The following is a 14337-nucleotide window of genomic DNA, read 5'->3' as shown; positions in this document are numbered from 1 at the left end:
TTTAATTTTTTTGCTCACTTTTTTTCAAAACACATCTTCATTCCTTCATTTGCAACATTTCTTGAAATTATTAAGCTGATGAAATTTTAAGTTGAATTAAAATGACCCTGAAGTCTACCATGTTTAGAATAATACCTTGCACAAAAACTAAATAGCCTTTGACATTTTTGTCCATGACACTGTAGGTACTGGAGGACAGAGACTTTTTTTTTTTTTTTTTTTTTTTTTTTTTTTTTAAGCAGTCTTTAGAGTTTTGAACAAAATAAACTTAAATGAGTCACAAAATGGATTAGTTTTTGGAAATTATTTAAAATAAGGTGCTTCTTACATTTTAAGAATGCTCTAATCTCAGACATTAGATAGCTATATGATTAAGCAAACTTCTCATTATTTTGACTTCTGTTTCTTCATATATAAATTCTGTTCTAATTCTATAATGTAAGTAAATCAAGCAATAAAAGGTATAAACAAACAAAATATTATTATTTTATGTTCTACTTTTTCAAAAATATGTCCTTTTGAACTGTGAATTTTTGACAAGTGCATACTTTAAAAGATAGTGTATTCTTAATTCATTTTTGAGTTCTATGAATTAAGTCAGTTTTATTCACTTATTGCAATTAGAAAGTTTTCCCTCTTTAGTTTTTGTGATTCAGTAGAATCACATTAGTATTCCAAGTTATTTTAATTTTTCTTTTTCACTGTAGGTCAAAAAATGTGAAATATCTGATTGAGAAAGAAAATAAAATATCATCAAATTTATCTTATTTTCCATTTTTATAAAGGTTTAATCATGAATTAAAAATCTTTGTGATAGTAGAGCACAGATAATAATTTAAACATTTTTCCTTAAATGTTTACTGATTTGATAAAAATTTGTGTATTTTTCTTATTACATTGTAATTTATCTCATTAAAACAAATTAGTTATATTTATGTCAAAATTAAGATACGTTCTTCCTTTCATATTTATTTAGTTTCTAGATTGTTGGCAGCAAAGTATTTTTAAAATGAAGATAAAGAGTCTCCTTTGAATTACTAGTAGAAGTTGGAAAGAAGAGAAACTGTTATTATCAGTCATCACTGCACTGATGACTCCTGCCATCAGTTCCCATCCTTTCACCCATAAAATCAGCATAAAATTGGCCTAACATTGCCAGATCAGATTGATTATTTAGAAAGTAATCCTCAGGGAACAGAAAATTCAGTCTTTGTGCAAAGTTGTAGAATTGAATTATTATTTTTTTTAGTCCCTTTTGTTTCTTCCTCTGCAGTACTTATGAAAAGTTGCTACAAAGATATGTCAGATGTGGTCTAAATATAACCACATAAATATTAACTAAGTTAATACATTTTAAAATATGGATGCATATGATTATAATAAAGTTTTGAGTGCTGAAGAGTAAAATTTATTTAATGAAAACAATAGGATATATGCCACTAGATAATTAAACCAGTAGGTGCTTTTTTTATGTACTCACTTATTCTTTCTCTGTGAATACAGAAAAAAAGAAAAAAGATTGAGTAAGGGATTAGTGTAAAGTAAGGCAGTAAACCATACTTAACTAAATGCTGCTAACAATGAGGGCAAACTGTGAGGGCTACACCAGTTAAATGTCCTTATTTAAAGACAGAGGCATTGTTTTTTTTTTTTTTAAGTATTTATTTTTTAGGTGTAGATGGACACAACACAATGCCTTTATTTTTATGTGGTGCTTAGGATCTGACCAGTCCCGCCTGTGCACCTGTGCAAGGCGAGCGCTGTACCACTGAGCCACAATCCTAGCCCTGAGAGTCATTGTTTTTTGTTGTTGTTTTGCCTTTTTTTTTTTCTTAGGAAGGAATTAACCCAAGGGCCCTTTACCACTGAATCACATCCCTAGTCCTTTTTATTTTCATTTTTTTAATTTTGAGACAGAGCCTTACTAGGTTGCTTACATCCTCCCTAAATTGCTGAGGCTAGCTTTGAACCTGCTATCCTCCTGCCTCAACCTCCCTTCTTCATGCTGGAAGGAATTATGGGCATGAGCCACTGTGCCTGGCTTAAAGACATAGGTGTAAAACACTTGCACAGACATTTTCTCAAATGTCTCTCAAAAGTTGTTTAAAAGCGATATTTTAAGCACATTGAAATCCCTTAATTTCATTATTTATGAAAAAGAACTAGCCTACATTTTGTGTGATGATTTATTTATATAGCCATTAATTTTTGTGTTAATTTATCAACAGTAATAATTTTTGTTTGATATTTCATGAGGATTCTGTCATACACCTTTGTTTTAGGAGATTTAAATCTGATCAGTTATTTTATTTGCCACTTAACATATCATCTTATATGCCAGTGAAACATATAAATGTGTGTGTATGTGTATTCCAATTGGTAATAGTTTTCCTCAGGACATTAATGCCTCAGGATTTTTAAGTGATCTATAGTTCATTTAACTTCATTTCAAATATGTCTACATTGTTTTACGGAGGGCATAATCATTTGTTGTTACTTCATAAATTTGTAATGTATATGTTTTAAATGACTTACCTGTGTTAATTTATATGGAAAGTTTTTATTGCTTTATAAGTAAAAGGTTTAGTTATGGAAAGCTTGCTTTCTTTGCATTTTAAGTTAAAATACTTGAAAAAAATTCTATTGAAGTTACAAGCAACATTTTAGCTATTCACTTTTTAATTTGCATGTCTTAGATTTTGTGGACTTTCAAAAGTTTTTAAAATTTTTTTCCCCAGAAATAATATTAACTCATTTTACCTTTTAAAACATTTAACATATTCGGAATTTTATTTTTGACAGTTAAAAAATAAGTGTATGACCAAAATATTTACCTAGTGATAATTAAGAATTTTATTATACCAAGTGGAAGAGAAATAGTGTAAGGAACAATGAAAATGTAAAACTGGTGTGAATATAAGTAAAAGAATACATATATATATATATATATATATATATATATATATCATAGATATATTAGAAAAAATTTTCTGAAATAACCTGCAAATATTAATTGTATTTTAAATAAGCAGTCTTCTCCTACCTATTAACTTATCTATTATTTTAAAACTGATTTATAGAGTTTATTTTGTTTTAGTCTCTGTCAGTTGTAATATTTGATTACATATTTACCACATTTATATTTTAATTTAATATTAAAACCAATAGTTTAAAAGTATAGTTAACATTGAAAATACTCAGAATCTTAAAATATATGATATATAAATAAAATGTCAATTGCTAAAAAATGATTTTTATAACCTTACCAAGTTATTAATTTTATTTGATCCTATTTCAAAAGTCACTAAAACCTTAAAAGATTAAAATATTTAATTTGATAAATAGCACACAGTGACCCTGACCAAAAAATTATGATTGTAGTTTGTGTAATTAAATGTTTTTCTTTGGCTCTTTTTAATGATATGTATCAATTATTTGCAGATCCTGTGATATTGTGGAAATTCCCAGAGGACTTTGGAGACCAGGTTGGGACAACATAATTTAAAAACATTAGAAATGGAATATTATGATTATTATTACACTTAAATTGCCATAATTTTTTTTTCTTGATCAATGTGAGGGAAGAAGGAGCAAGTGTGGACAATAGGTAGAAGAATCTTTTTTAGGTGTTACCAAGTAGATCAATGAAGACTCTCTTATGTTGAAAATAATAGGGCCTAGATATTTACAGTTTCAACGTATTTTCATACTTATACTTAATTCTATGTAGACATTATTTCTGTTACTTAGAATTAAGGATAACTGCTATAAGTAAGTGATTAGTTCTTTCCTTATCACGGTGATATCTCAAATATTTACAATTAGAGTTTGAATTATCAATATCTTCTTACTTATAGATAATTTTTACCTGTAGCTTTCTTTTCTTAAACATAGCATGAGTGTCTGCAGGATTAATTTATTCCATTTGTGTTTTAAGTTGTAGTCTTCTATAGTTTCATAAGTATTTAGTATTATCAACATGATGAAATATTTTTATATCATATATGTAAATAGAAAAATATTTTAAAATTTGTATGTTAGATTTATCATTTTGAAGTTGAGCTATATAATATATGATTAACAATACAAATTTAAGTTTTGATAGAGATAAGTACTTTTTGTTGGATATATAATGAGTAGGTTCCTTTCGTTTTGAAAGAAATGGGATAAAACAATCTTATCACTGTTAGAATTATAATACTACAAATTTATAATTTCAGTTCACTGATAGGATTCTGACAACTTACCAAACTTAAATCTGGTAACAGTATACCTTTAAAACAATTCATTCAGAAATAGACAGGTGCATGATTTTGAATGTTTTAGATGAAAGAAATCTGAAAGAAAAGTCAATTAAATGAGCATGTTAAGCATTAATTAGATCTAGTGCAGACCTTGACAGTGGTTTCAAATAGAAAGTAGGTATGTACTTTTAATATGGTTTTAGCCTTTTAGAGAAAAGATAGATTTATAAATATCTTAAATATATAAAAGAAGTCCCTGTGGTGAAAACATTATTTGGAATTAAGAAGCTTAATTGGATATGTTCCCAAGTTGTATATGAAGAATAGAGACTTGCTGACTCATTTTATCCTTCTGAAATGTTCTTTTCCTAGTCTTCTCAATTCTTTCTTGCCAACTGACCCAGGAACAAACCTTCTGTCTCTTTTCAGGTCTTTTTTGTTATTTTTATTTTCACTGCTTAGACTACCCCTAAGGATTTTCAGGCAATCCAAAGAGTCCTATCTGGATTTGCATATGAGTGATAATGTACTTGTTGGGTCTACTCCTAGAAGAATTTTTTGTGAGTTCAGCTATAGCTTTTCTTCTTTGTGACTCTTAAAGTGATGCTTGGAATTTTTCACTTGGAGCTGAATTGTTGCTCTGTTTCTTAAATTTGTGAGGTCATCAGAATATCAATAAGTCCTCTCATTCTTAGTGAAATACAAGACTAATTAACCATGTAATAGTGATGAACATCCCTAACCCCAATGATTTCAGTTCACAGAAATTCCAAGACTTTTTGAAAGTTAGAGCTGAAAGGAAGTTTAGTTACCATTTTGTTTACCTACCTCACTTTACATGCTGAAGAAGCCATGCTTTATAAGGGGCCTAGCAGAGGGCCTTGAGGAATGGTTATACTGTGTGCTTTTTGGTGAATGTACTAATACTACAGAACATGCAGATGCTGTTTGTATTGCTTACTCTTTGATCTTCTTCTTTCGTCTACTTGCTATCCCACTTTTGTTCAGAAGACATACTACAAAATGTAATTTTACTGCAGAAATAAAGTGTACTAAAGTAATGGCTGGGTATTTGGGTAAAAATGTACATTCATGTGATGTAAATGTTAGTTTATGTGTTCAGTAATCTGATAAATTTGGGAAAAACAAACTCAAATAGAATAAAATATGTGCTTGTACTGTACTTAACATTTACTAAATTAGAGGATATGGCTATTTTCATTAAGCCAAAATTATAAATCTTAACACGTTTCCTAAAGATTTGTCTTAATGACGCGAATTTGATTTTTCTAAGAAGAATTATTTATCTATTTATTTATTTATTATTTTGAAGTATTCGGGATTGAACCCAGGGCTTTGCAAATGCTAGGCAGTGCTCTACCACTGAACTACAAATCATTCTTTTAAAAATTTTATTTTGACACAGGGTCTTGCTAAATTCCCAGCCTGGCTTTGATGTTGGGATCTTCCTCTTTGAGCCTACCAAATAGCTGAAAGTATAGATGTGTTCCACTGTGACTGAATAAGAACTACTTTAAAAGTCTACCTCATTTAAGATATTAGAAACTCAGTTTTCTCTAATTTTATAAGACCTTTAGAAATATTCAGTTTACATTTTTTTTGTAAGACAGTCAGAACAGTGCTTCTTTAATTTATGAGACTTTATAATAGAAAAAACATTTCATACTAACATGAGCAAAAGCCTTTCTGGATTATAGACATATACTATACTATCACAGATGGAAATTTTTTTGGTGATATTTTAAGGTATACTGTTTACAGTGAACAGATAATCTAGTTTTGAAAAATAAATTTATAAAATAATGTGATATTTTTTCAAGGGCTTTTTAGTGATGTTTTTGATTATTATGAGATTTTTTGCCAAAAACTGAATAAATTTTAACTTTGGCAGTTATCATGTAGCATTATCTTGCCTTAAAAACTTAAAATTATTCACCGAGTACTTTTTTTGCAAGGAGCAAAAAAGTACAGAAGAAGGCATTCTAGAAGGCTGTTAGGGAAAGGAAGATTTGGAGAAAAGGAAGATTTGGCCTGGGCATCTGAAGTGAACTATTTTTGGCTTTGCTTCTACCAGGAGTGCATTGTTGAGAATGCTGGTAGTAAGAAAGGGAGCATGGGAGGTGATTCGTAAGCTTTATTTGACCACTGAGGTTTTTTTTTTTTTTTTTTTCTGTAAGTTGTTTTTCTTCAGATGAGAGTAAAGGACAATCCCATGCATAGTTAGGGTAACTGAATGTGATAATCTGTTGTATTAGAAAGAATGATAAAATTATTTCATTATTCAAAGCTGAGGCAGAGTGATAGAGATATTAGAATGTTATTCCTTACATTTAATTGAAGGGTTACATTAATCTTTCAGTCCTAACCTTGTCAGTTATATTATTTTTACCATTAGGAAACGTCCTCTGCTATGAATAACATAATACTTATTTCATGGGATCCACAATAGGAATCAAGGTCTGTAAGAAGCAGTGAAGTAGGCCTGGCTAAATTTCCTTCACACCTAGTATACCTGTTTCTCAGTGTTTTTTTTTTTTTTTTTTTTTTTTTTTTTGTGTGTGTGTGTGTTTGTGTGATATTTCTATTTTTACTCCCCTTTTCCATTCTGTTCCTTCTTATGTTTTGTCCAGTTCTTTTTATTCTGAAGATTAAGTTTGAAAATTAGTTCTTTGAAGACTTACATGAACATTTATAACTAATAGTCTACACTTCCGTAGCCTCTATTATATTCCTCTATATTCTACAGTTTTATTTTTCTTTATTCCTTCCTTCCTACTTGGGCTGTATGTTTCTTGAAGGAAAGGGAGAACATTTTCATTATCAATTTCCACAGTTAGCAGAGTAGATGGCACATGATGGTATCTGAATAAACATTATTTGAGTGTCTCCTTGAGTGAGTAACAGGTCAAAGGAAGGTTGAATAAATTCATGATATCTTATCATAATCATCTTAGAAAAACAGGAGGCAGGTAATCTACTGAAAGGGATGTAAGTACAGTTTCATTAAAATTTGAGTGAAAAGATGTGATGTGGCACAGGGTTTAGGCAGTTTGAAATTTAGTGAGTGGGTCCATGATGGTTGCTCATGATGGGTACTTGATCCATGTGTTCCTCCTCCCTCCTCTCATCTCTATGGAAGGCTTAAAAACAATTTAAATTTCAGCCTGGTGTATGCTCCCATGATAGGTGATCGAAGTGCATTTAGAAATATTTTTAGAAAAATGCATGTATCACATGATTATTTTTATAATAATAATAATTCTGTTCATTAAGTAACTTTGGGCAGAAATGATCTGGAAACAGTTTGTATTACAATTATAACGAATACCAAAAATAGCTACGTATTGTACAATAGTAGCAGAGCATTGAAAAATTTATCCTTCAGGTATATCTTTATAGTTCTTTTTATCTATAGGCAGCATACTAATCAGCTGATACTAAAATGAATGTATTCTACATTGTATACAATTTTCTTTTTATGTGCCACAATGCCTAATGATTTTTCTGCATGGTTTAGGAAAAATGCCTGTTTTTAAATAAAAATTTATATCTATATTAAAATATATTTTTTTGATTTTTTAAGAGATTTTGTCAAAACAAATTTAAAGTTGAGGAACATTGATATCTGGGAATTTTATAAGTTTGTTTCTTATATCAGTCATAAAGTAGATCATAAAGTAGAAACAATCTATTAAATCCTAATAATCTCAAAATAAATAATTTCAACAGTTGTGAATTTTTTAAGTCAAAACTTTTTACTCATTTGCTCTTTTGTCATTTTCAACTACCATTTGATTATACCAAACAAAAGATAATTTAATCGCTTCTAAATCAACTATTGTTTTTCTAAATGGAAAAAATGGAATGACTTAAACTGGTTTTTAATGTGAGAGAATAAATTTTTATTTCATTACTTACTGAATATATATACATATTATATATGAACACACTTCTGAGACAAATGATTTCTTCATTTTTATCAAAATAAAATTTCATAAAGGAGATAATGGGTAATTGTAAGGGAATTATATCATAACTTGTTGCTTTCTTTCATAGTCCAAAAATTTTGTAAGTGATCTGTTTTAATCACCTTAAAATATCAATTTCTTCTCATCAGTTTACTTTGTAGTAGATAACACTTATTGTATTTTTGGTACATTGCTATGTCTAAAAGAAGAAAATCTAAAAGAAACACTATAAGGTGGCAAGCCTGTGGGAAAATACATAAAAAATAAATCAAAGATCAGATCAGTTGTAATTATATTTTTCTATCTAACGAAGCTTATATAGACCAGTTTTGTTTGTTTTGGAGGTGCAGTGTTGGGAAGCTCAAGGCAAAACATGATCACATTCTTATTTTACATAAATGCTCATTTTATATTTTGTGCTGATACAATTTAAAATTTTGTTCAAAAGAAGGAAACTAATTTTGGAAAAAATGGTGATATCTTAGAAATTTTGCTTTATGAATGACCTGAGTATTTTCTTTATAACAAAACTATGTGATTTAGCAAATTCCTATTGAATAAAATATTTTTAATGGATTTTAAATTTTATTTGAAAACTCCTATAACAATCATCTTAGTTTTCTGCTGAAGGATGAAAGATTTTATTTTAATGAGTTCTTAGAGGTAAGGTTTTTATATCTATTTTATGACAGTAAAAATATTATATTTTAACTGGAATATCCAATATTTTTAAGCAACTTTTAGAAATTAAATAATATATAATATAGATTAAAGTAAATCAATGTGGTTTTGCAGAAACTTACTTAAGCATTTGACAAAAGTAAAATTAGACTTTAGTTCTATTAAAGGGTTCTGAGTCTTTGAGAGAAGCAGAATAGAGAAATGGTTTTTCAATGTAACACAGGCTGATGAATCAGAATAAATTCTACCAAAGTCATAGGAAAACAAATTGAACATAATATTATGGGAACATTAAAGTCTCTCTTCTAGTTCAAAATTTTATTCTTAAAGTTTTTATTTACCTTTATTTTAAAAAGAAATTAAACTTGGGTATGAAACAAAGTATGGAAACAACAAGAATAACATGTTTAGATGTTACTTGATGGAAATGAGGTCTCTTAAAACTCACATAAAGTTACAGTTCATTCACATGTTACTTTGAAATAATTTTGTTTATTTTAACTATACTGCCTTAAAAATGACTTTTAGGGAATTTTATTTTTAAGAATAGATTTAAGTTGAATGGGATTTCAGAGGTAAAATAGTAATTATCCATAAATTGCCATTTTACTTTTATATTTAATGTTTTCTATCTTTTCTTCCCCTTTTCACTATGATATTAGTAGATAATCTTTTTAAAGGAAGTATTGCCAAATTGCTCATCAGTGTTTAAATTTTTGGCCTGAAATACAACTTGGGAAACAAGTAAACATGGAGACACTCAACTATTGAAAATTTTAAGTTTAAAAATATTCTGTGTCAGCCGAAAGTATTGAACTTGATCAACATATGGTACCAGCTAGCCTCATCCCCACCCGTTCTTTTGTTATCTTGTTATTGTTATAAGGCTTAATGACAGTTGTATGCCATAGTTCTGGATGTGGGGGTTAGTTCACCCTGGGGAGAAGAAGAGGAAACTGCAGTGTGGATTATGGAAATATGGATTGATCTAAGAAGAGACCTCTGGTAAAAGAATGGGGCTCAAAGAAAAGCTAGGAGAAACTAATGAAAAGATGATGGAATATGATGTGAAAATGATCATTTGAAATCTTTTCTTTCATTCCCAGCTGCTGTGTTTTGCAGAAAAGGAATGCATTTGTGTATTAAGGGAAAGCTAAAAGAGGCGAGATGAATAGTATTATTTATTAGATACATTTTCATTTTGATTCAGATAAATTATGTGCATTTAAATAGACTTGGCATATGTTAAGGCATTTTAAATATTAAGGATATAATGTTAGAGATATTTTTTAGAAATGTTTTATGTCTTGCATAATATTTGGCCTTCTTTAATACACCTATTTTAAAAATTGACCTCATGTTATAATATTATTTTTATTAAATGTGACTGTTTTATTGAGAATATGAATTACTTTTTAACTTAATTATTCAAATAGATAGCTAAATGTTTATCAATATGTATTTTTTAGATAAGTGATAATATTGCAGCTTATCTTCATTAGTACTGAGTGATAATATCCAGCTGTTTGCCAGATAACAATGCGATCTAGTGGTCATTTTTTGCAAAATACAGATGCTAAGTACATGTGGCTTGAACTTGTTTCTGACATCTTCGTATACGAGATTGTTCCCTGATTCTACAGTTTGGGAAAAGTTAGACTAGGAGAAATTTAGCATGAGAGTATAAAAGTAAGGCTTTTGGGAAGAGGGTCATATTTTAAAAGAGGATGGTGTTTTCAATTTATGTAAAGTATTCCAGAAGAATATTTTTTTTTAAGTTGTAGGAAACCTTTGACTGAAGTTAAGGAGAGAATGATTATATGGACTTTACTTGTGTAAATGAACTTAAAAAGCTAAGATATAGCATCTCAGAGAATATCTGCTGCTTCTATACACCTCAGCCTTATTATAAACTTATAATGATAAGTTTAGTTTGATAATCATACTCTATGACTTTTACATAAATATTTTGTTTTGAAAGAGATGGATAATATATCTGACTTCCTCTTTCAAATCTGATAGATTCTAGCTGGCCAGGTAGGATCATTTAATATTTTGCATTGCAAATTTCAATGGTTCAAAAATTTTGTTGATTATCCATGGAGTTAAATCAAGTAAAAAAGTGTGACTTGATTACTTCTAGGATATGGAATATGAAGGAGGGAGAATAATATTAAATAATTGTAAGTTTAGAGCCTTCAAGTGTAGAAGGACAGTATATGAAATTAAGCACAAGAACTTGTTAAAATAGGCACTAATTTAGTGTGACTGGAATGGATGGGGCTTGATGTTGAGTATAAAGATTGTTTGGTCCAGATTAAGAGCTTTGGTTTATGTTCTTTGGTGGTGACCTTTAGGAACTAAGTGATAACCATGAAGGGTATGTAGGTAAGCAGATTTCCAGATATTCCATCTGTATTTTAGGAGGATAATTTTAGGGTAAGTGCTTTGTAAAGGAGAACAGGAGCTTGTTTGAGATATGGAGACTAAGTGGAAGTCCATTGCAAATGTTGAAAAGAACTGTTGAGAGTCTGAACTAAGGAATCAAAGATAAAATGGAAAAGGGAATGAATTTGAGATTATTATTATTTTTGTTTTGGAGAAATAGATACATGAGATCTACCCTCTTCATAAAGTGTCCCCCTCTTCCCACCCCCTGGCAATTACCATTTGTCTTTGTTTCTAGGAGTTTAACTATTTTATATACTTCACATAAGTAGAATCTTTCTAACAAATATTTATTTCACTTAGCAAGTTGTCCTCAAGAGTCATCCACCTTTTTGCATATGGTAGGATTTCATCCTCCTTCTACTTTCTCTTCTTCTTGTTCTTTTTTTTTTTTCCTTTTTTGCTATGCTGGTGATTGAATCCAGGGCCTTACACATGCTAGGCATGTACTCTATCAGTGAGCTATACCTGTAGCCAGATTTCCTTCTTTTTAAGACTGAATACCATTTCACTGTATGTATATGTCATATATCCTTTATCCATTAATCTATCAGTGCAGATACATTATCTCAATTGTGAAAAATGCTGCAATGAACATAGGAGGTCATATATCCCTTTGAAATCCCTATATTACTTATTTTGATAAATACCCAGAAGGGGAATTGCTGGATTATATGGTAGTTGCATAAGGAACTTTTTTCCATGCCTACTGTCCTACATTCTCTACCTACCAACAGTGTGTAGGGGTTCCATATTCTCTATATTCTTTCAAACACTTCTCTTTTGGTTCTTTTTATTTTGTTTTTTTTGATAGTGGGCATCCTATTAGGAGTGAGTATCCCATTGTGGTTTCAATTTGTATTTTCCTCACAATTCGTGATGTTGAGCATCTTTTTTCATGTACATTTTAGACATTTGAGTGTCTTATTTGGAGACATGTCTGATCAATCCTTTGCCCATTTTTTAATCAGGTTTTTCCATCATCTTGCTGTTGGGTTATAGGAGTCCCTTATATATTTTGGATATTAACTCCTTAACATATGTATGGTTTACAAATATTTTCTCCCATTCTGTATGGTTTGTCTTTTCACTGTTGGTCATTTTTTTTTGGTGCTTAGAAACTTTGAAATTTGATGTAGTCCATCTTTCAGTGTTTGCCTTCTAGCCTCTGCATTTATCCATGCACATCTATATCACATATATTGGTGGTACATTCAGGAGATCATTGCCAAGCCCCACAACATGGATCTTTCCCCCTATGTTTTCTTCTAGGAGTTTTAAACTTTCCAGTCCTTTTAAGTCTTCAATTTTGAGTCAATGTTTTTGTATAGTGTAAGATAAAAGTCCAATTTTATTCTTTGCTATATGAAAATACAGTTTTCCAAAAACCATTTGTTAAAGGGACTTGTGTTTTCTACATTAGCTATTCTTGAAACCTTTGTTAAAATCATTTGACCATACATACATGGGATTATTTCTGGGCTTTATTCTGTTCCATTCATCTGTGTGTTTATGCCAGTATCATACTGTTTTAATTACTGTAGCTTTGTGATAGTTTTTGAAATCATGATATGTGATGTCTCCAGCTCTGTTCTTTGTCAAGAATCGTTTGCATATTTGAGTCCTTTTAGTTCCACATCAATTATAGGATCTTTTTTTAGTCCTATAAAAAATGTCACTGAAAGTTTAGGGATTTCATTGAATCTCTAGATCACTTTATGCTGTATGGATATTTTAACAATGTTGAGTCTTCCCATCCATAAACTCAAGATGCCCTTCCATTTATTTATATGTTTTAAAATTTCTTTCATCAGTATTTTATAGGTTTTAGTGTATAAACGTTTTACTTCCTAGGTTAAATTTATTCATAAGTATTTTCTTCTTTTTGTTGCTATTTGTAAATGGGATTATTTTTTCAATATCTGTTTCAGATAGTTTGTTGTTAGTATATAGAAACACAACTAATTTTTGTACATTGATTTTTGCATCCAGTAACTTTTGCTAAATTAGTTTGTTCTGTTACTCTTTGATGGTCTCTTTTGGGCTTTTTACATATAAGATATGTCATCTGTGCAGAAATAAATTTCCTTCTTTTCAATTTAAATGCCTTTTGTTTATTTTCCTTGGCTTGTTGCTCTGACTGGGACTTCTACTATTATAGTGAATGGCAGTGGCAAAAGTTAGCATTATTGCTTTGTTTCTGATCTTAGAGGAAAAGCTTTTAGTTTTCCACCTGTAAGTATGATGTTAACTGTGAATTTTTCATATATAGCCTTCATTATTTTGAGGTAATTGCCTTTTCTTCTGTCTTGAGATTTTAAAAAAATCTTAAAAATTTATTGAATTTTGTCAATGCTTTTTCTGCATCTTTTGGAAGTTCTATAAGAAATTGAGTAAAAGAGGGCTGAAGTTTCTAGTTTTAAAACTTAAATGATGATGCTATTAATTAAAGACAAAGAAGTTTTGAGGAGAACAATTAGATAAGTCTTTGAAACAGTGTGTTTTACTTCTTTCTATATTCTTTAAATATTAATAGTTGCAAATGTAAAAAAAATGTGCACCCTTGGGAAGACATGGGGCATTAATATTAAGAAAAACCTTTTCTAATGCTTTCCCAGTACTTTACACTTGTTAATTCATGTAATTTTCACTTAAGTCTACAAAATAGATATTAGAAATTATATCCTTTTATAAATAAGGAAACTGAGGCACAGAGAGGTCAATCACTTGCTCAAGGCTCCAGAGTTAATTAAGTTGCAGATCATTGCTTTCAACCAAGGCAATCTGAACTCAGCATTTATACACTTAACTGTTATGCTATTCTGCCTCTGAATAATAAAGGTATGTATGTCCTAGCATGCTTAAAGTTTCATTGTGTTGAAACTTTTCTTTACTATGTGAATTAACTTATCTAATCTTCAGCATGCCCTTGTTATTTCATAGATAAGGAACAATTATGTACATGATTTTATATA

The 14337-nt window shown here is 29.7% G+C and overlaps 1 protein-coding gene across 2 annotated transcripts in view; it reads left to right on the top strand.

The window, feature by feature from the left end:
* The window catches only part of Dennd1b (DENN domain containing 1B), a 245539-nt gene that overhangs the window by 66688 nt on the left and 164514 nt on the right, over positions 1-14337 (top strand). For both annotated transcript variants that reach the window (XM_048809591.1, XM_048809592.1), the window contains exon 3: positions 3442-3485. In XM_048809591.1, coding sequence (XP_048665548.1) covers positions 3442-3485 — 44 coding nt within the window. The remainder of the gene's footprint in view (positions 1-3441; positions 3486-14337) is intronic.

Source organism: Marmota marmota, unplaced genomic scaffold (assembly GCF_001458135.2).
Source record: "Marmota marmota marmota unplaced genomic scaffold, marMar, whole genome shotgun sequence".
NCBI classification, from domain to species: Eukaryota; Metazoa; Chordata; class Mammalia; order Rodentia; family Sciuridae; genus Marmota; species Marmota marmota.
Note: the sequence above shows the minus strand (reverse complement) of the source record. Positions and strands in the feature narration are given on the sequence as shown.